Source organism: Zalophus californianus, chromosome 15 (genome assembly GCF_009762305.2).
Source record: "Zalophus californianus isolate mZalCal1 chromosome 15, mZalCal1.pri.v2, whole genome shotgun sequence".
NCBI classification, from domain to species: Eukaryota; Metazoa; Chordata; class Mammalia; order Carnivora; family Otariidae; genus Zalophus; species Zalophus californianus.
Genome location: NC_045609.1, coordinates 46,822,240 through 46,848,066, shown reverse-complemented (window position 1 = coordinate 46,848,066; position 25,827 = coordinate 46,822,240). Strand labels below are relative to the sequence as shown.

At 37.5% G+C, this 25,827-nt stretch overlaps 2 protein-coding genes across 5 annotated transcripts in view; one reads left to right on the top strand and one right to left on the bottom strand.

The window, feature by feature from the left end:
- MAPK8 (mitogen-activated protein kinase 8) overlaps positions 1 to 25,827 on the bottom strand; it is a 114,423-nt gene that overhangs the window by 31,511 nt on the left and 57,085 nt on the right. For all 4 annotated transcript variants that reach the window (XM_027594728.1, XM_027594712.1, XM_027594738.2 and 1 more), the window contains exons 2-3: positions 5,386 to 5,556; positions 658 to 787 (exon numbers count right to left, since the gene is read on the bottom strand). In XM_027594728.1, coding sequence (XP_027450529.1) covers positions 658 to 787; positions 5,386 to 5,507 — 252 coding nt within the window. In that variant the 5' untranslated portion in view covers positions 5,508 to 5,556. The remainder of the gene's footprint in view (positions 1 to 657; positions 788 to 5,385; positions 5,557 to 25,827) is intronic.
- Positions 21,831 to 22,484, top strand: LOC118356341 (60S ribosomal protein L13a). Its single transcript, XM_035724344.1, has one exon. It carries the CDS (start codon positions 21,847 to 21,849, stop codon positions 22,456 to 22,458), a length of 612 nt encoding a protein of 203 aa, XP_035580237.1. The 5' UTR covers positions 21,831 to 21,846; the 3' UTR covers positions 22,459 to 22,484.

The window sequence follows — 25,827 nt, the reverse complement described above, 5'->3', positions numbered from 1 at the left end:
AGTTTAAAAAAGTGTAACTATTTCTTCTCAAAATGAGTGAAAGTTATATGTTTTAGTCGTTATAACCATTAGGAAAAAGAATTAGGGATATTTTCCTAATTTCATTTAAATATTTTTTGAAGTTTCTGCTAAACTGCTTTATAAAATCACAGACTATCTTCAACCTAAAGTGATCAGTGAGTATCAGCATCACTTTAAAAAGTGGGAGTAGGGTAGGGAGAAATGATTTGAATTTTATATCTAATATTAGTAAATAAAATTCCAGTGTCAAAGTAAAATGGGAACAATTTCATCTCTGTGCTAAGGCTACAGTCTTCTGAAATGTCAGCCTGAGAGAAAACAAAAAAGAAGATGAGATCAAGCCTAAAGTTCTTCTAAAACACCTACTTCTTTTAAAACTCCTTTTGCAAATTAAATGTCAGAAAATTACACAATCTAAATTTCAGAAAAAAAATAAATTTCAGAAGCTGTTTTCTTTTGATATAATTTAATAAAGTTGAGAAAAAACTTATACTGTAGATATATACCCCTTTTAAATAATGTTTCAATCCAGAAGAATTTAAAGCACGTAATATATTTTTAAAGTTTTTGTTATGTATTCATGAACAAATCTTGATTTCATCTACACTTAAGACATTTTCTAAAATGTTCACTTACATTTTTGTGATTAACACATTTCATAAGAACTAGCTCTCTGTAAGCCCGTTTAGCATGAGTCTGATTCTGAAATGGCCGGCTTAGCTTCTTGATTGCAACATTTCTTTCAAGAATGGCATCATAAGCTGCACTGTAACAAGAAATTCAAAAACAACAAAAAAACTTAAAAATCTGCAAAACTGAATTTATGAAACATTCATGCAGACTCCTTACTTTCTCCAAAGATAAAATGCAACTGTATCAATTTCCAATCTTTGATATTCAACCTGTTTATTCTATACCTATTATAGCATATTCCAACAGTGTATAGCCTTGTTCTGTTTCTTAAAATGTTAATATATTCAATGGACTGTGAAGACAGACACAGTGATTGTTCATTGGGTGCCCTCCAAGATCCACCTAGCATACAATGGGTACTCAATGCACAAATGTTTAATGAGTATTCAGATCCAATAGATAACTTTAAGAGTAATGAATCCTTCACCCTGCACCTACATCAAGGAAAGACACGATTAAAGAATACATGTGGTCGGTCGCCTGGGTGGCTTGGTTGTTGGGCATCTGCCTTCGGCTCAGGTCACGGTCCCAGGGTCCTGGGATCAAGACCCACATCGGGCTCCCTGCTCATTGGGAAGCCTGCTTCTCCCTCTCCCGCTCCCCCTGCTTGTGTTCCTGCTCTCGCTGTTTCTCTCTCTCTCTCTGTGAAATAAATGAATGAAATCTTCAAAAAAAAAAAAAAAAAGAATACATGTGGTCATAAATTCTACCCAAATACTTCCTGAAGAATTCTACATAAGTAGATCACTTACATTTCCTTGGACACAACAAAATCAATGCAGAAAGAGAAAAGAACACATATATAAAGGTATATAAAAGGTTATTTTATAATGTAGGAAGTACTTAAAATTTGGGAGGAAGAATTAAAAACTCAAGTTTACAGATATAAATGCTAGATCTCAGGACATTAGAAGCTGCTTTGTAACTGTTAAAGAAACGCCTATAATTCTGCAACATATAACATCATCCTCATTACTCTTCATATTTTCTACCATATGACACGGACTAAACAGCATGTTTTGCAAATGACAGATCAGAGAAAGTAAAGCACAAATAAGGAAAAGCATCTTAAAATTATAGAAGATTATGATTGAAAGAGACTTTAAAAATCATTTGAATTCACCACTGCCAGGAGGTTAATTCGCCCAAGTTGGTCAGAGAGTTAAAAGCAAAGCTGAGACCAAAAGACTGAGACATGAGGTTATCACTTCCCATACTGGACTACCTAACATACTGTAAGACTTCAATTTATGTGATATTTGGAAAGTTAGCACACTGCTGATTGAAATTATTCTCTCATCTAACTGAAAACTCGAGTTTGTTCTCTAGCTATCTCACTATCTCAAATGTAGTGAAGAAAGATGTATTAAGATATTGGTACTCTGGCATAAATGGACACATCTACACATTATATGCCAGAACCATTTTGTATATACGTATATATACATACACATAGCAAAACAGACATAAATATTATAACCTTGAGTTAGAAAATGCCATATTTACAGATATGTTCTTCCCAATTTAAAAATAAACATTAGGGGTCATAAATAGAAGTTTTGACTGTTTCAGATCAAGTATGTTTTATTTTTAAGCATTAAATTCGTTCCTATTTTTTATCTGTGAAATCAAACTAATATTTCAAACCTCTGAAGTATCTGAGTAGGTTCCACTACTCTGTATCCAAGGAAGTTAGATATCTAATGTTGATACTTAAATGTGCACAAATTAGAGACCCCAAACCAGACCGGTATGAATCTTACTATCACTGGGCCCAAAATGATGTCTTTAAAAAAAATTTAAGTTCTTCTATTGATTCTGATGATAATATAGAGTGAGTTTAAAAAAAAAATTATTTTTTGAAGATTTATTTACTTATTTTAGAGAGAGAGTGAGAGAGAGAGAGAGAGAGAGAGAGAGAGAGAGAGAGAGAGAGAAAGCACACGGGGGAGGGGCAGAGGGAGAGAGAAACTTAAGACAACTCCACATTGAGTGCAGAGCCCCATGTGGGTCTCCATCTCATGACCTGGAGATCATGACCTGATTTGAAACAAAGAGTCAGATGCTTAACCAACTGTGCCACCCAAATGCCCCCAGAAAACACATTTCTATTTTTTTTTAATTTATTTATTTGAGAGAAAGAGAGCACATGTGTGTGCATGAGCATGGCAGGGGGAGGGTAGAAGGAGAGGGAGAAGCAGACTCCCCGCTGAGCAGGGAGCCTGACACAGGACTTGATCCTAGGACCCTGAGATCACAATCTGAGCTGAAGGCAGATGCTTAACCAACTCAGCCACCTAGGCACCCCACAAAAAACATTTTTAAACACTATTAAGAAGTTTATAAATACTATATTCCTTACAACCACCATGTAAAATTAGGTGAGAACACTGGCTTAGAAGTGTTAACTTGCCATGAATCACAAATACATCATAAAGCTAGAATCTGAACCACGAGCTGGCTTTCAGAATCCTTCCTGTATTGACTGTAGCACCTTATTTTCTTTAAACTTAATTTGTGTTTTATTAAATATGGTTGGTTAAAATGACAACCAGCCAGCCAATGCTTTACAAAATTACCCAAATTCTATAATTTTTGGTATTATAAATTCTTCAAGAGTACAGAAAGAATAAATGCTACTGTTCCCATTAGAGAAATCTGTTATTTTAGTATTTTACCATAATTGCTATTTTACTTTTTTTTTTTTAAGGATTTTATTTATTCATTTGAGACACAGAGATACAGAGAGAGAGAAGAGAAAGCATGAGCAGGGAGAGAGGCAGAGGGAGAGGGAGAAGCAGGCTCCTTGTTGAGCCAGGAGCCCCATGTGGAGCTCAATCCCAGGACCCTGGGATCATGACCTGAGCTGAAGGCAGACGCTTAACCATCTGAGCCACCCAGGCGCCCCTATTTTTCTTTTTTTTAAAGTAAGCTCCACACCCAGCACGGAGCCCAACACGGGACTCAAACTCAGGACCCTGAGATCAAGACCTGGGCTGAGATCAAGAGTCGGATGCTTAACTGACTGACCCACCCAGGTGCCCCAAGGGCTGAATTTTTTAAAAAGTAATATATCATCACAGGTAAAGTCCCCTCCCTTGTCTCTATTTTCAGAGGTAAGCATTATTCTGAGTTTGGTGTTTATTAATGGCTTTTATACTTTCCTACATATGGATGCATCCATAAATATATGGTCCTATTTTGTATATTTTAAACTGTATATAAATGGTACAATAATGCATATATATTCTGCATCTTCCTTTTAAACTCAACATTACATTTCTGAGATTGTCTTTGTTGAAACATACCTCCAGTTCATTTTAAATGTTGTATAGTATTTCACTATATGAATATATCACAATTTTTTATTCTCATGGACAGACTTGCTGCTGTTACCAATTTTTGCTATTATAAATGGTGTTGCAAAGAACAGCCCTATGCATGTCTCTTTATGTACATGTGCAAGAGTTTTTTTAGAACCTGGGAGACCCGCAGGGTCACAAACACTTATGATTATTTTAATATATTCTGAAATAAATCTAGTTTAAGAAGAGGTAATATATAATTATGCCCAGTGAGGCTTGGAATTAACCGAAACATTAGCTTATTATGCTAACTCAGTTATCTAAAATCATTAGCAGAACTGTCCTAAAAAGTGTTCTACCCTTCATTTTATAAAGAATTATGTTGGGGCACCTGGGTGGCTCAGTCAGTTGAAGGTCCAACTCTTGGTTTCACCTCAGGTCACGATCTCAGGGTCATGAAATCAGGCTGCATTGGGCTCTGTACTCAGTGGGAAGTCTGCTTGAGTCTATCCCTCTGCCCCTCCCCCTGTGCATGCACTAAAACAAATACATAAATCTAAAAAAAAAAAAAAAGAATTACATTGATCCATAAAGACTAGGCCTTTCATAGAAATTAGCCAGTAAATCAATTTTAAAGATACATAGGAGTTTTGAAACACATTCAATGAGATGATATTAACTCACTGCATTCCCCAATGCAAAGTAAGATTTCTGAAATTTCAGTTTCATTATAGTGTGAAAGTGATGATTAAGTCAAGCTTCTTATTAAACAACTAGCTATGGGAATAGATGTATACATGGAATTAATAAGCATGCCACTTATTCTTTCCTGATAATATTTGTCTTTACATGGCTTGTGACAAAGTATTTAATCATACTTTATACTTAAAGATGGCAGTGCTGGTCCCTCTCTGTCTCTATGTCAAATAAATAAAATTAAAAAAAATAAATAAAAAAAAGGGGGGGGCGCCTGGGTGGCTCAGACGGTTAAGCGTCTGCCTTCAGCTCAGGTCATGATCCCAGCATCCTGGGATCAAGCCCCGCATTGGGCTCCCTGTTCAGCAGGAAGCCTGCTTCTCCCTCTCCTACTCCCCCTGCTTGTGTTCCGTCTCTCTGTGTCAAATAAACTAAAAAAAAAAAAAACAAAAAAAAACTTTTAAAAAGTTGACAGTGCTGATTTATAAAGTTGTGTTTAATGAATAATAAAGGCAATCAACCTGCGAACAAAACAGTCTGCCATGTTATAGCTTTAATTTAAACTTTATAGTTTTAATTTTTTGAGGCAAGTTAAATATTTACCAAGGTACATATAAGAAAAGATGGCAGTTAATGATTCTTTGCCTACTTTTTGGAAGTAAAAACTTACCATACTATTCCTTGAGCTCCTGAGCCTATAGGTTTCAAATTCTGATACCGTTTCAAGACTGTAAACGTAGAGTCTCCAATCTCTACACTATAAAAATTGCTGTCACGCTTGCTTCTGCTCATGATGGCAAACAATTAATTTAATGGCTTCATCCAAATATTCACCGAGAAGCTGCAAAATGGAACAAAATGTGATGTTAACAAAATGAATTTATTTAATCTTAAAATTCAAGTCCTCACTCTGTTCACTGATAGTAATACAGATTGCTATACCATGTTAAAAGAGCTGCTTCATTAAAACACAATTAGAAAGAAAAAAATACCAGAGTTTGGTTAGCATCTGCTATACTGAAGGAGATGATTGATCGTTAAAAACAAAACAAAACTTTTACAAGGGTTAAGAGTTTCTCCACTACAAGTCACTAGTATTAATATGCATACATGTCTTAACTTACTGGAAAACTATAAAAACGAACAAAAAAAGCAAATAATTAAATGAAACATGCTTTTAAGGTCACTTCCATAGCTTAAAATTTAAAACCAGTCCTTTTTATGTATTTCTTATAAAATATGGAAACCTTAATTTTTGTGAGAAATTGATAAACTTTCATTCAAAAATAATTCACAATCTCATTTAGTGTGACATGGAAGAAATGACCAACTGCGAGGCTAGTGAGCTGCTTAGCATGTATGATCCCTACCTAATAAACACAGAGCAGCACAGTGCTGCCACCATAACAGAGCCCCTGATCCCCAACAGCAACAACTAGGTGTAATGCGGATGTTGAGGTTATAATGGTTGAAAGGATGAGAAGCAAGGTGCTAAATACAAGATAAAAGAAGAAGATATAAAATAAAGTTAAAAATAAGAAAATATAAGAGCAAATATATAGAGAAAAGCATTTAGTATATTAGGATGTGAAATAAAACAATACTGTTCTGAATTGTGTGGGGCCTCAAAAGCATGACCTAAGTGCTGACCACAGCCCTTTACCACATGCCTGATTACAAACCAAGGAAGTCTTTTTCCACCTATTTGAATTGTATTTACTTACAAACCCATTACCCATTCTTACTAGATGAAAGTGCTCTATTCCTAAAATGCACATAAGACAGCTCCAAACTATTCTCCACATCCCACAATAAACCAAGAAACCAGTTAGGTCTAAAGAATTAGTGTGTTGTGTGTGTACGGTTTTAAGACAGTGCTAACAAAAACAAAAATAAAAACAAAATCCTGAAAGACTTACAATGCAAAGAATCAATTTAACAAATACCAAGTGCCTAACCTGTGCCAGGCACTATGTTGGGCCCTAGGGCCAGACTATGTAGAAACTCATGAACTGGATTCTAACACAGTTAGAACACAAGCAATTCTTAGAGTAGGATGGAAGGCACTGGAAAGTGGAGAGCAAGAGTACCCTGACCAGCATCCTGGCTGCTACTTGGGAGATTACACTGCAAGAGGAGGGGAACAAAAGTTGGAAGAGGAAAACTAGTAAGCTATTGCACTAATCCAGATATTGTACTAATCCAGATAAGAGATAAAATTAAAATTAATGAGGATTCTTAGATGTGATGAAACTAAACGAAAAGTCCAAACAGTGTAAGCTTTAAAAAAGAAGGTAAGTAAATTGAAAGCAATTGAGAAGTCAGATAAATGATCTGGATACATTAAAGAGGGGCCAGAGAAATATTTCCAAAATCAATAACTAAACTAGTTATGTAATACTCCAGAGAGAAGTGTCTGAAATGACAAAAGTCATTAATTCTGCCCAAGAAGACAGACCAGAAGTTAAAGAATAAGGTTTGGTAATGATTTAAACATTTAGATATGCTCATAGGATGATCAAATACAGGTACTGGGTACCCAGACCAATTTCCTAAAGTAACCCAAATTCCCTCTTGTCTACCAGAGTAGGGAAATAGGAAGAAAGAAAGAGAAGTGAAAAGAGGAAAAGAGGGAAGTGTTGGGTGTCAGGTCCCTCATCAAATACTCTACACACTGATCCTGGAAACCTCGTCTGCCCAGGGCCCGGAGACAATAGTAACGGTCTCTGGTAATGTGCACATATGGTCAGAGGCAGAGCACAGAGCCGCCATAATAGCAAGGAAAGGCTTCTCTCTATTCCCAGAACAGAATGGCCCGGGAGCAGGAGTGCCCATGGTACATACACAGAAGTCTAGACTAAGCTGTGGCAGCAGCTGAGCGATGATAGTTAACACAACTCCCCAGGAACAAGCACAGCAAAGTACCCAAGGTTAAGTAGGTAGGCCCAGTCAGTGGTACCCTCCACAAAAGCCACAGCTGCCACTCCCACAAACAAGAAATAAAAAACTCTACTCATTTATGCTCTCAGTTGCAAAATATTTACTGGCATACCTGAGTCAAACTCTATGCTGGATACAAGAAACACAATAGTAATCAGCATCTATCTGCCCCTTAATGGAACTTGCAGTTAAGACAAATGAAGAGACCTTATTATGTTGCTTAGTATCTGCCTGTGTATCAATATGGCTGTGATAAGAGTGTGAAGGGAAAGGGCAGGATGATAATAGAAGCAAGATTATGCTAGTCTGGGCTCAGGAAAAAATTCCCTTGATGCTGTGATGTTTGAGCAAGATCTGAACACTGAATATGAGTTAACCAGGCATAGAGAGAAGGGAGCTTTCTAGGCAGAACAAACAGCACATGCAAGCCAAATTCACCAACTTTAACTATCCAATTTCATGAGTTTGATGAATGTATACAATCCTATAACCACAACCCAAACCATGATACAGATTATTTCTATCATCACAAAAATGTTCCCTGTGGGCCAATCCCTGCCCTCTATTTCCCACCCACCCCTGGCAATCAATGAACTGCTTACTTGTGTCTTTCCTAGCTCTTCATATAAATGAAATCACATAGCATTACGTAATTTGTGTGTCTGGCTCTTTCACTTGCCCTAATGCTTTTTTTTTTTTAAGATTTTATTTTATTTTTTTAAAGATTTTTATTTATTTATTCATGAGAGACAGAGAGAGAGAGAGGCAGAGGGAGAAGCAGGCTCCCAAGGAGCAGGGAGCCCGATGCGGGACTTGATCCCAGGACTCTGGGATCATGACCGGAGGTGAAGGCAGATGCTTAACCATCTGAGCCACCCAGGCGCCCAAGATTTTATTTTTTTAAAGTTATCTCTACACCCAATGTGGAGCTCAAACTCACAACCGCAAGATCAGGAGTCTCATGCTCCACCGAATGAGCCAGCCAGGCGCCCCTGCCCTAATGCATTTACTATATATCTGTGCTGCATCCCTTTTTAGTATTGTGTGGATATACCATTTGGACATTTAGATTGTTGCCCGTCTGGAGGTTATTATAAACAATGCTAGTATAAACATTCACACTTGTTTCCGCCATTCATCTTGGGTAAATATTTAGGAGTGGGATTCTAAGTCCTAGGTTTAACTTTTATAAGAAATTGCCAAACTGTTTTCCAAAGTGGCCATACCATTTTTCATTCCCAACAGCAAAGTAAGAGTTCTAAGTGCTCCACATTCTTGTTGATTGCCATTTAACTTTATGTACACTAGTGGGTTTCACTGTAGTTTACATTTATGTTTCCTAAGAATTAATGATGTTGAGCATTTTTTTCACAGGCTTATATGCTACATCTTTTTTTGATGAAGTAGCTAATTAACACTTTTGCCCATTTAAAAATATGATTGCTTTAGTACTAATTTATATATTCTGGATATACATCGTTTATCAGACGTTGTGAAAGTATTTTTTCTCAGTCTGTGGCTTGCCTTTCCATTTCCGTTTTAAATGTCTTTTTTTTTTTTTTTAACGTTTTAACTTTGAAATAATTTTAGAACCACACAGAAGTTACAAAAATAGTACAAAGATCCTGGCTATCCTTCACCCAGCTTTACTCAAATGGGAGCATCTGACATGACCATAGCACAATTATCAAAATGAGAAAATTGACACTGGTACATACTATTAAGGAAAAGAAAACTTGACACTGGTATGATACTATTAAACAAACTACAGACTTTATTTCAGATTTTACCAGTTTTTACATGTACTTTGTGTGTAAATTTATCACATATATCTATTAGTGTAATCACAATCAGAATACAGAAGTGTTTCATCTCACCAAAGAAAATCCTTTGTGCTATCCCTTTATACAATTACACCCTCTTGTGAACCCTACCCGTGACAACTATGATCTGTTTCCACCACTATAATTTTTTTCATTTAAATAATGTTATGTAAATAACATAATATGTAATCCTTTATAGCTTCCAATATGCAGGTCTTGCAAAATTTTGTTCAACTTTTCCTTGGGTATTAATATTCTAGGTGCTACTATAAATGTTTTAATGTTAATTTATTTTTAAATTTTCAATTGTTCATTGCTAGTACATGGAAATACAATTAAGTTTTTTGTATAATAACTTTGTACTAAGCTCATTTATTAGTCTTAGTAGCCTTTTTTGTGGATTCTTTGATATTTTCCACATATACAATCAGTTTCATGTCTTCATTTCCAATTTGGATGCCTCTGAATTTCTTTTCTTTCCCCACGGTACTAACTACAATTTCCATACAATCCTGAATAGAAGTGTTAAGACCAAACATCATTCCCTTGGTTCCTGATCTGAGGGGAAGGCATTCAGTCTTTCACCACTGAGTATATGATGTAAATGACAGGATTTTACTAGCTGGCCTTTAACAAGATGAGAAAGTTCCCTTTAAGTCCTATTTCACTGAGAGTTTTTAGTATTTATAAGTATTGAATTTTGTCAAATTATTTTTCTGAATCTTTTGAGACAATCATATAATTTTATTTTCTTAGTTGGTTCATATGAAGTACACTGATTGATTTTCAAATGTTGAACCAACCTTGTATTCCTGTAATGAATCCCACTTGGTCAAAAGTATCCTTTTTATATTACTGATTCATTTGGCTAAAATTTTGTTGAAAGCTTTTCCATTTATTTCTATGGGGAATATTGGTCTGTGGTTTTCTTTCATGGTAACATACTACTGACCTCATAAAATGAGTTGGGAAGTGCTCCCTCTTCTTTTATTTTCTGAAAGACTTTGTGTAGAAGTGATATTATTTCATCCTGAATGTTTGATAAAATGTCTCAGTGAAGCCTTCTAGGACAAGAGTCTTTTTTGAGGTAAGGTTTTCATTGCAAATTAAAATTTTATATAGATATACATAGGACTATTCAGGTTATCTATTTCATCTTAAATGAGGTTTGGTAGTTTTGTGTTTTTCAAGGAATTTGCTAATTCCATCTAAGTTGTCCAATATAATGTCTATAGGATCTGTAACTATGTATCCTCTTTCAATCCTATACTATAATCTGTGTCTTTTCTTTTTTTTCTTTTCCTGATCAGCCTGGCTAGAATTTTATCACTATTTTTGATCATTTTAAAAAGTCAGAGGGGGAGACGAACCATGAGAGATGATGGACTCTGAAAAACAAACTGAGGGTTCTAGAGGGGAGGGGGTTAGGGGGATGGGTTAGCCTGGTGATGGGTATTGAGGAGGGCACGTTCTGCATGGAGCACTGGGTGTTATGAACAAACAATGAATCATGGAACACTGCACCAACAACTAATGATGTAATATATGGCGATTAACATAACAATAAAAAAATTAAAAAAAAAGTTAAGAGTTTATTTCTGACTTTCTCTATTGTTTTGCATTTTTCTATTTCACTGGTTCCTGCTCTTGTCTTTATTTCCTTCTTTCTGCTTGTTTTGGGATTGCTATTCTCTAAAAGTTTCTTAAAATGGAAGCTTAGAAATACTGGTTGGAAAACTCTTTTTAATAATTCTACTCACCACTTTAGCTTATTCCTACAATTTGTCATCATCATATCCTTATTTAACAATAAAATAAATACCAACACGTGTATAGGTTTTACTTTATGCCAGGTCTTATTTCAAGTGCTTTATAAATCTCCTTTAATCCTCCCAACAGGCCTATGAAGGTTTTCTAGTTGTTTATGGCTAACGGGTAAATTCAGTTCTTCTTACTACTACTTGGCTGGGAGCATATATCCCATGTACTTATTTTGTGTGATGTTTCCTTATATTAAGATAGGAATTACTGTTTTTCTATCTTTCAGATGATGAAATTAAGTCTTAGAAAGGTTAATTGCTTATGGTTACAAAGTTAATAAGGGGCAGAGTGAAGATTTGAGTCCTTCACCCATACACTGTATTAAGTCCAAAATTAAAAAAAATCTTGGTGATGAAAAAGGGTATGAAGGTAGAGGTACAGTTATAAATATGTTGAGTCTGAGATATCTCTAAGACATCCAAATCTAAGTATCAAGTTGGTAGCCAGATACAGAACTAACTGGACCTCGGAGGAGAGTGTGGGTAAAAGATACAAGTTTAAGAGTTGTTACTGAACCAATGAGAATGTTACTCAAGAAGAGTGCAGCAGGAAGGAAAAGAGACCTAAGATGCAGCTTTGTGAACACCCACATTTAATGACCAATCAGAAAAAGATAAGCCAACAAAGAAGTCAGAGAAGAGACAGCCAGACACAGAAAATGAGAGAACACATTGGAGAAGCCAAAGGAAGTGTTCTAAATAACAGTGGTCAATAGCAGTGAATGCTATAAAAATATCAAAGAAACCACTCGAATAGAATAATGGGGTTTGTAGAAGCTAGATTGGAATGAGCTGAGGTATAAGTAGGATATGATTTTAGAAACAGGTTAAGTAGTATCAGTACTTCTTAAGAGAAATTTAGCAAAGAAGAGAGGAAATTGATAGAGAAAAGTAAGTGGTCAAGGGAGAATAATTAGATTATATATAATACATAACATAGTATAACACAGCTTATACAACACAAAGACACCATGAACACATTTACCTACTAATAGAAAGGATCCAATATAGAAAGGAAGGGTGAGAACAGGGGAATGAAAAAGAAAAATGAAGCTTCAGATAGCACCATATCTCTGAAAAGGCAGAATGGAATGTGATCCAGAACACATGTATGGCTATACAGATGGAGATACTGGTGTAGCTCTGCCATCAGAAAATATCAAGACTGAGATGGAAGGATCGATTTCTAAGACAAGGGCATGAAGAATACTGGTGACATTATGGAGGATGCATTTGTTCTCCTGTTCTCTCCACAATGATACTGGAACAGCAAGAGTGTGAGGAGGAAATGCTATTGGTCGCTGATGACTCATGCCCCTACTCAGGAAGGCCTCTTCTTGGATTTAAAACAAAGGAACTATAGTTGTAGAATTTAGATGTGACTGGTTATAGAGCTCACAACAATAAGAGGAAAGACAGGCATTATTATCCCATTCAATAGATGGCTAAACTGAGGCTCAAAAAGGCTAACATATAATCAAATGCTGTGAAAATGTTGAGGTTCAGCTCTAGCCTTCCAACTTCACCTCTTATTATTCCTCTAGCAAGAACACTAAACTCAACGTCAACATGGCTGAACTGTCATCCCCCAAAACTCTCATGCACCTGAAATCTGCTCATTTTCCTTTCCTTTTTGTGAAATATTTTCACCATTTTTTCTAACCCTATTCTATCTACCAAAGACTAGCTTAAGTATGATGCTCATGAAGTCTTTTCTACTCAAACCAACTTGAACCTAATATCTCATCTAAACTACTTTGTATATTTAAATGTACATATTTTACTACCAGACTGTGATTAAAAAAAAAAAAAAGATTTTATTTATTTAAGAGAGAGAACATGCAAGGAGATGGAGGGAGAGGGAGAGAATCCCAAGCAGACTCCACACTGCGTGCAGAGACCACATGGGATTCAAGGCAGAGCTCAATCCAACAACCCTGACATCATGACCTGAGCTGCAACCAAGAGTCAGATGCTTAACCGACTGAGCCACCCAGGCGCCCCCAGCCTGTGATCTTTTTGTGGGTAAGGACTGTTTCCTTCACCTTCAGATTTCTAACATATCAGCTCTCTGTAACAGTTATGATTTAATATTGCTTAAAGAAGTTAACCAAGAATATGAATTTTTTAAAGTCACAAATTACATAATAAATTGTTTCTCTTCATCAGTGTTTTCCTTCATTACCAGGGGAAAAAAAAGACTGAATTAGGTTTTAATGACTCAAGGTTTATTTCTGTGACATCTACACAAGGAACAAAACTCTACTGCTTTTATAGGTTGGCCCACCTATAAAATGGCTGGTCTGGCAAGCCTGAATGTGGAGACAGACAAGTTAAATAGTTATATTAAAAGTATTTAGGGAAAAAAGAATGAGTTCAATGCAGTCACACCAAAAGGCCTTACAGACAACAGAAAATAATGCAGGTTGCATCACAAATATATTTAATGGCTTAGAATTTAACCAACTAACTTCAGAAGTTATCCTACAGAAAAGTGAAACTCAACAAGTTCCTATAATCCTCACAACAAATAAGCTATTAGTAAATATTAAGACTTAAGAAGCTTATTATTAAAACAGAATGAAGTAAAACCAACAGACAAGAAGAAACAGAATTCTCTACCTATCCACCATCTCTAAAACTGAATAGTGTGAACATACAGACACTTGTATACCTTTTTTTTTTTTAAAGATTTTATTTATTTATTTGAGAGACAGAGAATGAGAGACAGAGAGCACGAGAGGGAAGAGGGTCAGAGGGAGAAGCAGATTCCCTGCTGAGCAGGGAGCCCGAAGTAGGACTTGATCCCAGGACTCCAGGATCATGACCTGAGCTGAAGGCAGTCGCGTAACCAACTGAGCCACCTAGGCACCCCACTTGTATACCTTTCTTTTTCCTGGATTATCCTTTACATTCTAGTTTAGTGTTTCTCCAATTTAAATGTTCATAAAAATTAATTTTCAGGAGTGTGTGTGTGTACACAAAAGATTTTATATTGTCTTTTATGAATTAGGAAACTTTCAAGAGTGGTTCTGACTTTGGTTTTATATACTGACTTTAGACTCTAACTCCAGTGTACAAAAGTCCAATCTAAATAATCCCTAAAACTTGCACAGTCAAAATCACCCCTAAAAATTATTTAAATCATCATATACAATAACATTTAGTACAATAACTTTTAAGGCCACACTAAATATGAGATGTTCACCCTATGGGAAACATAGGAACTAATTAAAATCGAACAGCAGATTCCTGTCTCAAGGACACAAGCAGATTCCTGTCATTTCTTTCGTTTTATCCATCTATAAGACATGCACAGCTGGACAGCTAAAAGTTAAACTCATGTAAGATGAAATGTCACTACCATAATTATTAAAATAATGAAGCTTCCAGGAAGAGGTCAGAATCATATAAGAATTAATTCACCTGATTTGGACTTTATGAAAGTAAGAAGCTAAATGAACCTAGATGAGGGCTGAAATAATGCTCCTCTAAATTTGAGACTCTTCCTTATTCTCCTTTTCTGTACTACTCACTTATAAAGAGGAGGTTAGAATCAATTCCCACAGATCCTCTGTAAAAAAGTAGAGGGCAAATCCTTTAAGCATTAGGATAATTAGTATGTTTCTTTAGTTATCCATTGAGTGCAGAAACAAAGTATTCCCGCCAAAAGATAACCTGATGCTTGCTCACTACCGATTCTTCCTACTATGTACCAATCATACCTAGTATGCCCTCTTTGCTAGGAGAATCCGACCCCCCACCACAAAGGGAGTGGAGGAAGTAAGGCCCAGTTTGTACTCCAGCAACTGGTTTTTGTAAGATCTATTTATAAAATAGATTTTTCTCTTAATTGAGCTTACTTGAGTAGGTTTATTACATTCCAACCACAAAATAATGCTAACACACCAGTGTCCCTTCACAATTTCTGTATTTTGAGGTGGATGCCTTTAAAATAGCAGCAGCCACATGAAGTCACTAAGCTTCAGAACTAGTTTCCAAGACTTCAGACATTCAAGTTATTTATTACAGATCTCAGGACTTTACAGCAGTGTCCTAAGCAATAAGTAGCATGCTTCTGACTACTTTTTAAATAACATTAACAGCCCAATATGTGTATTCTATTACCATTCATGTTTTTCTTAGCTGGTATCCAAGATTCTAAAATTAGTTTGTACTCAAAATGGCAAAAATCTCAAAATATTAGCTGGCTCTGGGTTGCTCAACCGTATCTAGATTGTTAATGTTAGTGGTTAAAATGCAATGAGAATTTTTTCAGTGACATTCAATTTAATAAAAATAAGTAGCCTAGGGACGCCTGGGTGGCTCAGTTGGTTAAGCATCTGCCTTCGGCTCAGGTCATGATCCCAGGGTCCTGGGATTAAGTCCTGCATGGGGCTCCTTGCTCAGCAGGGAGCCTGCTTCTCCCTCTGCCTCCCGCTCCCCTGCTTGTGCGCTCGCACTCTCTCTCTCTCTGGCAAATAAATAAAATCTTTTTTAAAAAAATAAGTAACCTAATTTGTAAGAATACACTATTTCTCAAGGTACTCAAAAGATACTTTCATTTTAAAGCTAAGAAAAACGTATACTTGTAAATTCCTATAATACCTTTTTGAGTTCTTAGGCAAGAAAGAATACCTATAGCTTTAAGGGCATCTTTGTACTCTGTGGAACCCTGGGTTAACTCTTCTGCGATTGAAAAAACTGATCATACAAAAGAACTCATTCCTTGAGAAATATTCAAATGCCTGATGTTTTCTAATTCTAACTTTTGCCAAGTCTTTTAGTAATAAGATTCTCAGGCTCACAAGAGAAGAAAATGTTGATCACATTCAACTACCACCAGAGACACTTCCTAAAACCACAAATTAGGAATAGCAAATGAGAAGTGTCCCAGATGCATTTTACAGGGAATTTTATTCATAATAGTTAATTCTACATATAATTACCACTAGTTTATCTTGCCAGCAGTATAATTATGATCAGAATTTTGAAAAAAGGGCTAGGTAGGTGTCAGAAGAAAGTGATTCCATTACAAACAGCTTTCTGTAATTAAATATGCCATTCCCAGGAGAAAAAAATAATCACTGAATTTCAGAGTAAATTACACCATGTTTCAAAATCTGAAAGCTCAGCAAGATGGGAGAGAAAGGGTGCCTGGGTGGCTCAGATGGTTAAGCGTCTGCCTTCAGCTCAGGTCATGATCCCAGGGTCCTGGGATCGAGTCCCGCATCGGGCTCCCTGCTCCTTGGGAGCCTGCTTCTCCCTCTGCCTCTCTCTCTCTCTCGGTCTCTCATGAATAAATAAATAAAATCTTAAAAAAAAAAAAAAAGATGGGAGAGAAAAACAGCATTTCCATCTGATTGTGATAACCAGATGTAACAAATCTAAGTTGAAGATTTTTCCAAGATTAATAAAAAGGTTTAATTGTCCAGTTATAAACCTATAATCAATCACTCAAAAATACCTTCAATTTTAACCTCTAACTCCTCTTCAGGTTGCTCTTCACTGAATAAGACCTGTATTTTGTATCATAAAAATCTTTTTCACTACCAACACATTAACAGCCACAAAGGCTAAAGACTAAATACACAGATTTTTTTCCCTGCATAAATTTATAGCAGATACTAAGTATTTCTCCTCTAATCCTCCTCCCCTCCCACTGTGCAAGAAGATTTATGACTTGCTGTTGTAATTCAATAACCTATATATGAAAAAACCTCATGAAATCACCGAGAAGGCAATTTAAATATAACATGGGTGTCCCACATGCTAAATGGCAGAAGTGATAAAATGGCTTTTTTTCTGGTTTGGATGTTTTGATTCATGAAAGAAAACAGTGTTAACCAACTTATGTGTATTTATTTGTTCCTAAAGGGGCCCCTAACAATTTTAATCTATAAAACAATGAAGTACTTTGAAGGAAAAAGATCCTTGAATATTAATGTCAAATGATTTGATGCAATAAATGGCACACAGGAAGAAAGCCTAGAAAAACAAAGTATGCTAGACCCACTCAGTACAAGAACAAATGATCCCAAGAGGGCTGAAAAGGCCCCAGCAGGACTGCAACCCTGAATAATCATGAATAACTATGATACTCCTGAGGCATTAAGAAATTAAATGACCAGTGTACTCCATTTCAGAAAGCCAGAACCTGGTTAATAAATTTTTATAAAGAAGCCAATCAAAATTATATTTTTTAAATGTTAGTATATTAGGGAGACAAAAATCACATATAATACACATCATAAACTGGCAGTAAACATGTTACAAAAAGTCACGGCTACTCCTCAAATCCTTACAATCACCCTTCATGCCCCACTATCTCTTGAACCCTCTGAAGAGCCACTTACAAGTTCCCAAACTCAGGGCCTGCTCAATCAACTCCTCTTGAACCACTCCGCAAACTGCTCAAACCTTGCAAACAACTTTTCTCTACCTCTACTTCTCACTCCTTAAATACCATACCTAAGAAGACCTTACCTTTCCATGTATTTCCCTTCCTTGGTAAATTCATGGCTTCACTTATGATCTCCGAGTTTTGTTTCCAGCCCAGACCTCTCTGGTATATTCAACTGTCTTTTGGTCATGTGAGTATGTTCCATAGATATTCAAACTCTAAATAGTTAAAGTCAAACCTTTTTCCCAAAACTTGTTCTTGCTTCCATATCTATTTCCTTTGTCAGCAGTACGATTCTTCTAGTAACAGAGGCTGGAAATCTCCAAAGAAACTACTGGTTCATTTTCCTTTAGTGTCACCTTTACCTTAGGATCAATCTCTTACAGTTACTCTCACTTATTCTTTGCACAAAATGAGCCCCAGGCTTTTAACAACTCTACTTTCCCATTAGTCCTCTCATGCTTTTACTTTTTTCCTTCCTCATTTTACATTCCACGGTCTATTAGTTAGACCACCACTAAGCCAACATCCCTGCTCTTTCCTTGATACACCAACCTGAAACAGCACAGTGGGGACCAAACTGGCTCCTCCTCCTCTTGAGCATATACAGAAGCTGCTGAACAAAAAACACAATGGTGCATACTGGTACTGCTTTTCAATTCAAGGCCCACAGTCTAAGCCAGACAGAAAATCCTAGATTTCCCTAGTCAGCTATCTTCTCTAATTTCTACAATACAGTTGACCAAGAAATGACACAGGTATGAACTGTGCAGGTCCATTCATAGGTGATATTTTTTCAATAAATACAATATAGTACTGTAAATATATTTTCTCTTCCTTATGATTTTCTAAACATTTTTCTTAGTAACATTTTTTCTCTAGCTTACCTTACTGTAAGAATACAGTATATAATACATTAACATAATGTGTTAACTATATTATCAGTAAGGGTTACAATGAACAGTAAGCTATAAGTAGTTAAGTTTTGGGGGGATCAAAAGTTAGATGCAGATTTTCTACTGTGCAAGGGCTGGTGTCCCAACTCCGCATTGTTCAAGGGTCAACTGAATCTATTTGAAATAGTCACCCTGCTCCTTAAATCTTCAACCCTACCTTACTTACAGATAATAGCAATCCCTTCCTAGAGAAAACCAAAGTCAGGAAATACCTTAACTTTCTCTTGCCAAACCAATATCCATATATTTATTTTTGCTTCATTCTTCACTATTATACTGTAACAGTGCTCTGAATAACTCTCCTGTTTGCTCCTCCTTCTCCTAGCACTCAAAAATGACTAAGCCTCTGCTATTAAAAAAAAAAAAATACATACACACACTTAAAAACCCTATTTCACTGTCAACAGCAATCTCTAGCCATAGGCCCCTCTCTTTCCTTCCTCTCAAATTTCTCATATGCTATCCCAAACTCTTTACGCCCCACAGAGTCCTCAATCCTCTGCTTCCATTTTTACCACCATTAAACTCATTTGCCAAGGTGATCAACAAACGCCTTGCTCTGAAAGTCAACAGAACTGTACTCCTTATGCTGATCAGCAGAATCTGGCACTGTTCACCACATTCTCCTCTTTCCTTGAATTTCTAAAAACTTTGCATGTTTTGATTTTTCTCACCTTCTGTTCTTTCTCAGTCTTCCTTTGCAGGCTCCTTTTCCTTGCCAGCCCTCAAACAGGACTGTCTCCAGGGCTGTCCTGGCTCTCTTCTCTTGTTATCTCTCCCAGGGCCATCTTATCCACTCTCATGACTTCAGTTAACACTTAAAACTAACTTTCAAACATTTATCTACCATTGAGCTTTTCCCTCTGCCCTAGATGCATACATTCAATGGTCTATTAGGCATCTCCATTTAAATGTCTCAAAGCTACCTCAAACTCTGCATGTGTAAAAATGAATTCATTCCATCTCTTCTAATCCCCACTGAATCTTCTTCTCCTATGTTCTTTCCAGCTCTGGGTACTATCATCATGAACTCAGTTATTCAAGCCAAAAACACAGACATTATCCTTGATTCTTCATCTTCCCATATACAATTCACCATACAATTCTGGAGATCCAATTTTTAATCTACCACAAATTCATTCTCTAACTCACCACTCTAACTCTGGCCAACATTATCTATTGCCTGAATTACTGTATTGTCCTAAAGAAGGCCTCTAGTCCCCCTGCCCTCAATTCTTCACTCTGATGTCAGACTGATCTTTTGAAGCTGATTAATTCTGAGAAGTCTACCCAACCCACAACTCACTGCTCCCCCTTACTCATGAGAGGGGTGGGCTATGAAGCCCTGGTTTTTGCTATATGCTCTCCTGGCCATAGCTGATTAGATTTAGGGGAGACAACTGACTTAATGAACCAATTAGATTTTCTCCAAGGGATGTGGAATTGGGAGAAAAACTAAGAGGCTGTGGGTTAGCTTTGTAGTTAAAAGAAACAGAGAAGCCAGGAGAGAAAGAACAATGAAGTAGAAGCTAGAGACAAGATACCTTGTGATGAAGGTGAAGAAGAGGGCAGACCAAGAGAGCCTGATACTAATGCAGGACCCATTTTTGGTCCCAGACCTTTGTGAAGTCTAGCTGCACTTCCTACCCTTGCATATGCTGAACTTCTCTGGATCATTTTCTTTGTGTTTTCCTTAAGTTTCTTACTTAAAACTAAAACATCCTTAACAAAAATAATCCTTCTAACATGGAAATTTGATCCTGAATCTCCCTTGCTTAAAATCATACCATGGTTCCCTCTGGCTCATTGGACAAAGCCCAGATCTTTCATTAGGGTTTCCAGGGCTATGGATAATTTGGCCCTGGCCTCCTCTCCAATCCAGGATACTACAATAACGAATTTCTTTTAGTTCCATAATGTACCACAATCTCTCTCACCTCCAAGGTGACACATAGTTTCTTTTTACCTACAATATACTTCTCCCTACTCACTTTCCCTAGTCAAGATCCACTCATCAATGAGGCTTTGAGTTTAGTGGCCAGCGCAGTCACTCCCAGGGCACACTAGCTTTCTTCTATGGCAGCATATGCATTATCCTAATTGTAAATGCCTGAGTTTTCCATTAGACTAGTAAAAACTCTGTAAGGGCAAACAGCATTTGTTTTGTTCATAGTTGTGCTCATAGAAATGCACAGCAAATACCCAAATATTTATGAATGAACTAATAGAATCAGTTGCCAAACTGTGTTGATTTTACACACAAAATATCTTGATAAAATTTATTTCTATAGATACCATCCTATTCAATCTCATTTCTTCTTCCCTAAGTTATTTCAATGAATTTTTAACTAATCTCTCTGCCTAATTTCACCCCATTCAAATCCATCCTATCTCCTGTAACAGGTAGATACCAAGAGATGTTAGTTCTCTCCTCTGCTTAAAAACTGACTCTAGAACGCCCATCCAGGTGAACTACTTTTATTTCTTGCACATCAAACTTTTCTGCCTTTATGTCTCTGTTCTCTTCTGTGAAATGCCCTTCTCCATCATTTCCAAGTGTTCGGATATAAGCCATCATCATATAAGGCCAGAAAATGGTACTTTTCATCTGAATTTTATCTATACTGTTATGACAACTTAGTATTTTTTACTGTACTAAAAGTTACCTACATACCTAACTGTAAAATATTATCTCAACCAAAAAATATCAAGTTTCTTCATTACGCAAAAATAAAACATGTAACACAATTCAATGTAAACGATGTGACTGAGTTATTAATGTTCCCAAATGTGGTAATAATCAGGGTTACTATAAGTAATAACACTGCACTTGTCTACAACATAGACTTTTCTTATTTAAAATGTTTTCATTACCAAGGGTTGCTGCTTTGTGCTGGTTAACAACATTCCTTTAAGCAATTAACTCGGAACTTACTTGGTATTAACCAAAATGTTTTAATTATAAAGGTGAACAAATAACCAACATATCTCAATCAATATAAAAATTTCATTTGTGGGTTTGGTATCTCAAATGGTTCTTGGTTTAACACCTTCTAATTATTCAGTTAAATACTCAAGTCCAAAAGACAAAGTGAAATAATGTTTGTGTGTGGAAAGAGCCGAGATGCCCTTCAACAGATGAATGGATAAAGAAGACATGGTCCCTGTTTTCTCAGGCGGCTGCCGAAGATGGCGGAGGGGCAGGTCCTGGTGCTTGATGGCCGAGGCCATCTCCTGGGCCGCCTGGCGGCCATCGTGGCCAAACAGGTGCTTCTGGGCCGGAAGGTTGTAGTCGTGCGCTGTGAGGGCATCAACATTTCTGGCAATTTCTACAGAAACAAGTTGAAGTACCTGGCCTTCCTCCGCAAGCGCATGAACACCAACCCGTCCCGTGGCCCCTACCACTTCCGAGCACCCAGCCGCATCTTTTGGCGGACAGTGCGAGGCATGCTGCCGCACAAGACCAAGCGAGGCCAGGCTGCCCTGGAGCGCCTCAAGGTGTTTGACGGGATCCCGCCGCCCTACGACAAGAAAAAACGGATGGTGGTTCCTGCTGCCCTCAAGGTGGTGCGCCTGAAGCCTACACGGAAGTTTGCCTACCTGGGGCGCCTGGCTCACGAGGTTGGTTGGAAGTACCAGGCAGTCACAGCCACCCTGGAGGAGAAGAGAAAGGAGAAGGCCAAAATCCATTACCGGAAGAAGAAGCAGCTCATGAGGCTACGGAAACAGGCCGAAAAGAATGTGGAGAAGAAAATCGATAAATACACAGAGGTCCTCAAGACCCATGGACTCCTGGTCTGAGCCCAATAAAATTGACTGTTTATTCAAAAAAAAAAAAAAAAAAAAAAAAAAAAAAAAAAAAAAAAGAAGAAGACATGGTCCCTGTATACAATGGAATATTACTCAGCCATCAGAAAGGACGAATACCCAACTTTCACATCAACATGGATGGAACTGGAGGAGATTATGCTAAGTGAAATGTCAAGCAGAGAAAGTCAATTATCATGTGGTTTCACTTATTTGTGGAACATAAGGAATAGCATGGAGGACATTAGGAGAAGGAAGGGAAAAATGAAGGGGAGGGTAATCGGAGGGAGAGATGAACCATGAGAGACTACGGACTCCGAGAAACAAACTGAGGGTTCTAGAGGGGAGGGGGTGGGGGCATGGGTTAGCCTGGTGATGGGTATTAAGGAGGACACATACTTTATGGAGCACTGGGTGTTACACGAAAACAATGGATCATGGAACACTACATCAAAAACTAATGATGTACTGTATGGTGACTAACATAATAAAATAAATATAAAAAACAGAAGTCTTAAGCTTCCCCCCAAAAAAATTAAAAAAAAGAAATAATGTTTGTGATTATGCAGCAGAGAGCACTCAAGAAAGCAAGATTTTTTAATGTGAACCCAGCTATTAAAGTGCAATAATAAAGCTTTCCAAATATCCAACTGCTTCAGAATAGCTGGTTGCCAATACTTAGGGTGAACAATTATCAATCCTATTCAAATTTTCAAATTATGATCCCAACCCACTGATGGATCATGAAATCAATTTAGTGTATTAGAATTTTTTTTAATGAAACAGAAGAGAATAAAGAAGATTAGAGAAAGCAGCTCATGTGTTAGTATTTGTGAAACTTTTACATTCACACACACACACACACGGTGTGCACTGCAGAACAGTATTTTTGAGATATTTTTATGGACCAGATATTTCTTATGGACTGTAATCAGAAAGTCAAAATGGGGGGAGGAGCAACAGGAGTAGGAGACCCAAATTACATTTGGTCCCAGGAATCAGCCAGATGGGGATCAAACCACTCTGAACACCTAAAAACTCACAGGAGATCAAAGAACAGAACAGCAGCAATGCTCTGAACAGAAAAGCAACCACTTTCTGGAAGGAGGACAGGCGGAGAGGTGAATCCGAGGCAGTATTTGGGAAGATAGACGGGTGGAGGGGTAGTCGGCTACCGGCAAGTGATGGAGCAGCGAGAACAAAATCAGAACTTTCAGAATTCTGCTCCGCTGAGGGACGTCACTGCAGTGCCTAAGCAGGGGGTGGAACCCCCGCTGGGATAGTGTGGTCTCAGGACCCTCGGGGTCACAGAAAGACTGGGGGTGCCTGACTGTGGCAGAGCTCCCAGGGATTGGAGCAGGGAAGCCGGCTGCACATAGGGAGCCGAGGAGCGGGCTCTCAGCTCGGGGTTGCCATAAAACGTGATCCGTGGCACAAGTCGGGCCACTGCTCCTCTAGCAGGGACCCAACAAGTGGCAGATCCAGAGAGATGGCCCTTACTCCCCCAGGAGGAGCGGGGCAGGAGCTCACCAAAGGAATCTGCTGGGTTTGGAGACTCCAAACGAGGTCAGGTGCCAGAGACAGACACTCGGTCATAGGCCGGGTGAGCACGGAGTGCGGCCGGAGACCAGGGAGATGGGAGTGACTGACTGCTTTTCTCGGGGGGCGCACTGACGAGTGGGGCCCCAAGTTCTCGGCTCCTCCAGGGCAGAGATTGGAAGGCTGCCATTTTCACTCTCGTCCTCCAAAGCTGTAGGGAAAGCTTTCAGGGAACAAAAGCTACCAAGAGCAAACCTGAGCAGATTACTTAGCCTGCCCCAACAAGGGCCTGGCAATTCTGCCTCCGGCAAAGACATTTGAGAATCACGGCGACAGGCCCCTCCCCCAGAAGATAGCAAGAACAGCCAGCCAAGACCAAGTTTACCGATCAACGAGACCGGCAGAACTCCAGCACTAGGGGAATACAGTACACAGAATTCATGGCTTTTTTTCCCATGATTCTTTAGTCTTTCAAAGTTAATTTTTTAAATTTTCTTTATTTTTTTTTCTAGTTTTCTTGAAATTTTTTCCCTTTTTCAACCATCTTATCAATCCCTTTTTTAAAAAATCATTTTTACTTCTCATTTTTAGAGTGATATTCTAATCCTTCATTGTAGTTAACTTTGTTTTTTGTATGTATGTATGTATGTGTATATATATATATATATATATATATATATATATATATATATATATATATAAAAGTTGTTCTCTAAAATTTTGGGATATAGTTTCTTCTAACAGACCGAAATATACCCTAAATCTCTAGTGTATGGCTTTGTTCTAGTCTCCTGCCTGATCACATTCTCTCCCCCTTTTTTTTTGGTTTTTTTGTTTTGTTGTTTTTTTTAATTTCTCTTTCTTTTTTCAACCAACTTCTTGTCTTATCAATTCCTTATAAAACCTCCTATAATTTTCATCTTTACAGTCATATTCCATCCCTTCATCGTATTTACCCTTAGTTTGGTACATATATAAGTTTTTCTTTCTTTAAAATTTAGGGAGGCAGTTTCTTCTAACAGACCAAAATACGCCCAAAATCTAGTGTGTGGCACTGATCTATTCACCAGCCTGATCATATTTTATCATATTTTTTTCCCTTTCTTTCCCTTTCTTTTCCCCCCAGTTTTGGGTCTCTTCTGATATGTTTATGTATTTTTCTGGAGTTGCTGTTACGCTGTTAGCATTTTGTTCACTCATTCATCTATTCTCCTCTGGACAAAATGACAAGACGGAAAAACTCATCTTGTGAGAAAGAACCAGAGGCAGTACCGACTATGAAGGACCTAATCAATACAGACATTAGTAAGATGTCGGAACTAGAGTTCAGAATGATGATTATAAAGATACTAGCTGGGCTTGAAAAAAGCATGAAAGATACTAGAGAATCCCTTTCTGGAGAAATAAAAGAACGAAAATCTAACCAAGTCGAAATCAAAAAGGCTATTAACGAGGTGCAACAAAAAAATGGAGGCTCTAACTGCTAGGAAAAATGAAGCAGAAGAGAGAATTAGTGATATAGAACAAATAATGGAGAATAAAGAAGCTGAGAAAAAAAGAGATAAACAACTACTGGATCACCAGGGCATAATTCAAGAGATAAGTGATACTATAAGACGAAACAACATTAGAATAATTGGGATCCCAGAAGAATAAGAAGGGGGGGGGGAGAAGGTATATTGGAGCAAATTATAGCAGAGAACTTCCCTAATTTGGGGAAGGAAATGAGTATCAAAATCCAGGATGCACACAGAAACCCCCCTCAAAATCAATACAAATAGGTCAACACCCTGACATCTAATAGTAAAACTTACGAGTCTCAGA

Coding starts and splice junctions, on each gene's coding strand:
- LOC118356341 (XM_035724344.1), top strand. CDS start 21,847: ATGGCGGAGGGGCAGGTCCTGGTGCTTGATGGCCGAGGCCATCTCCTG.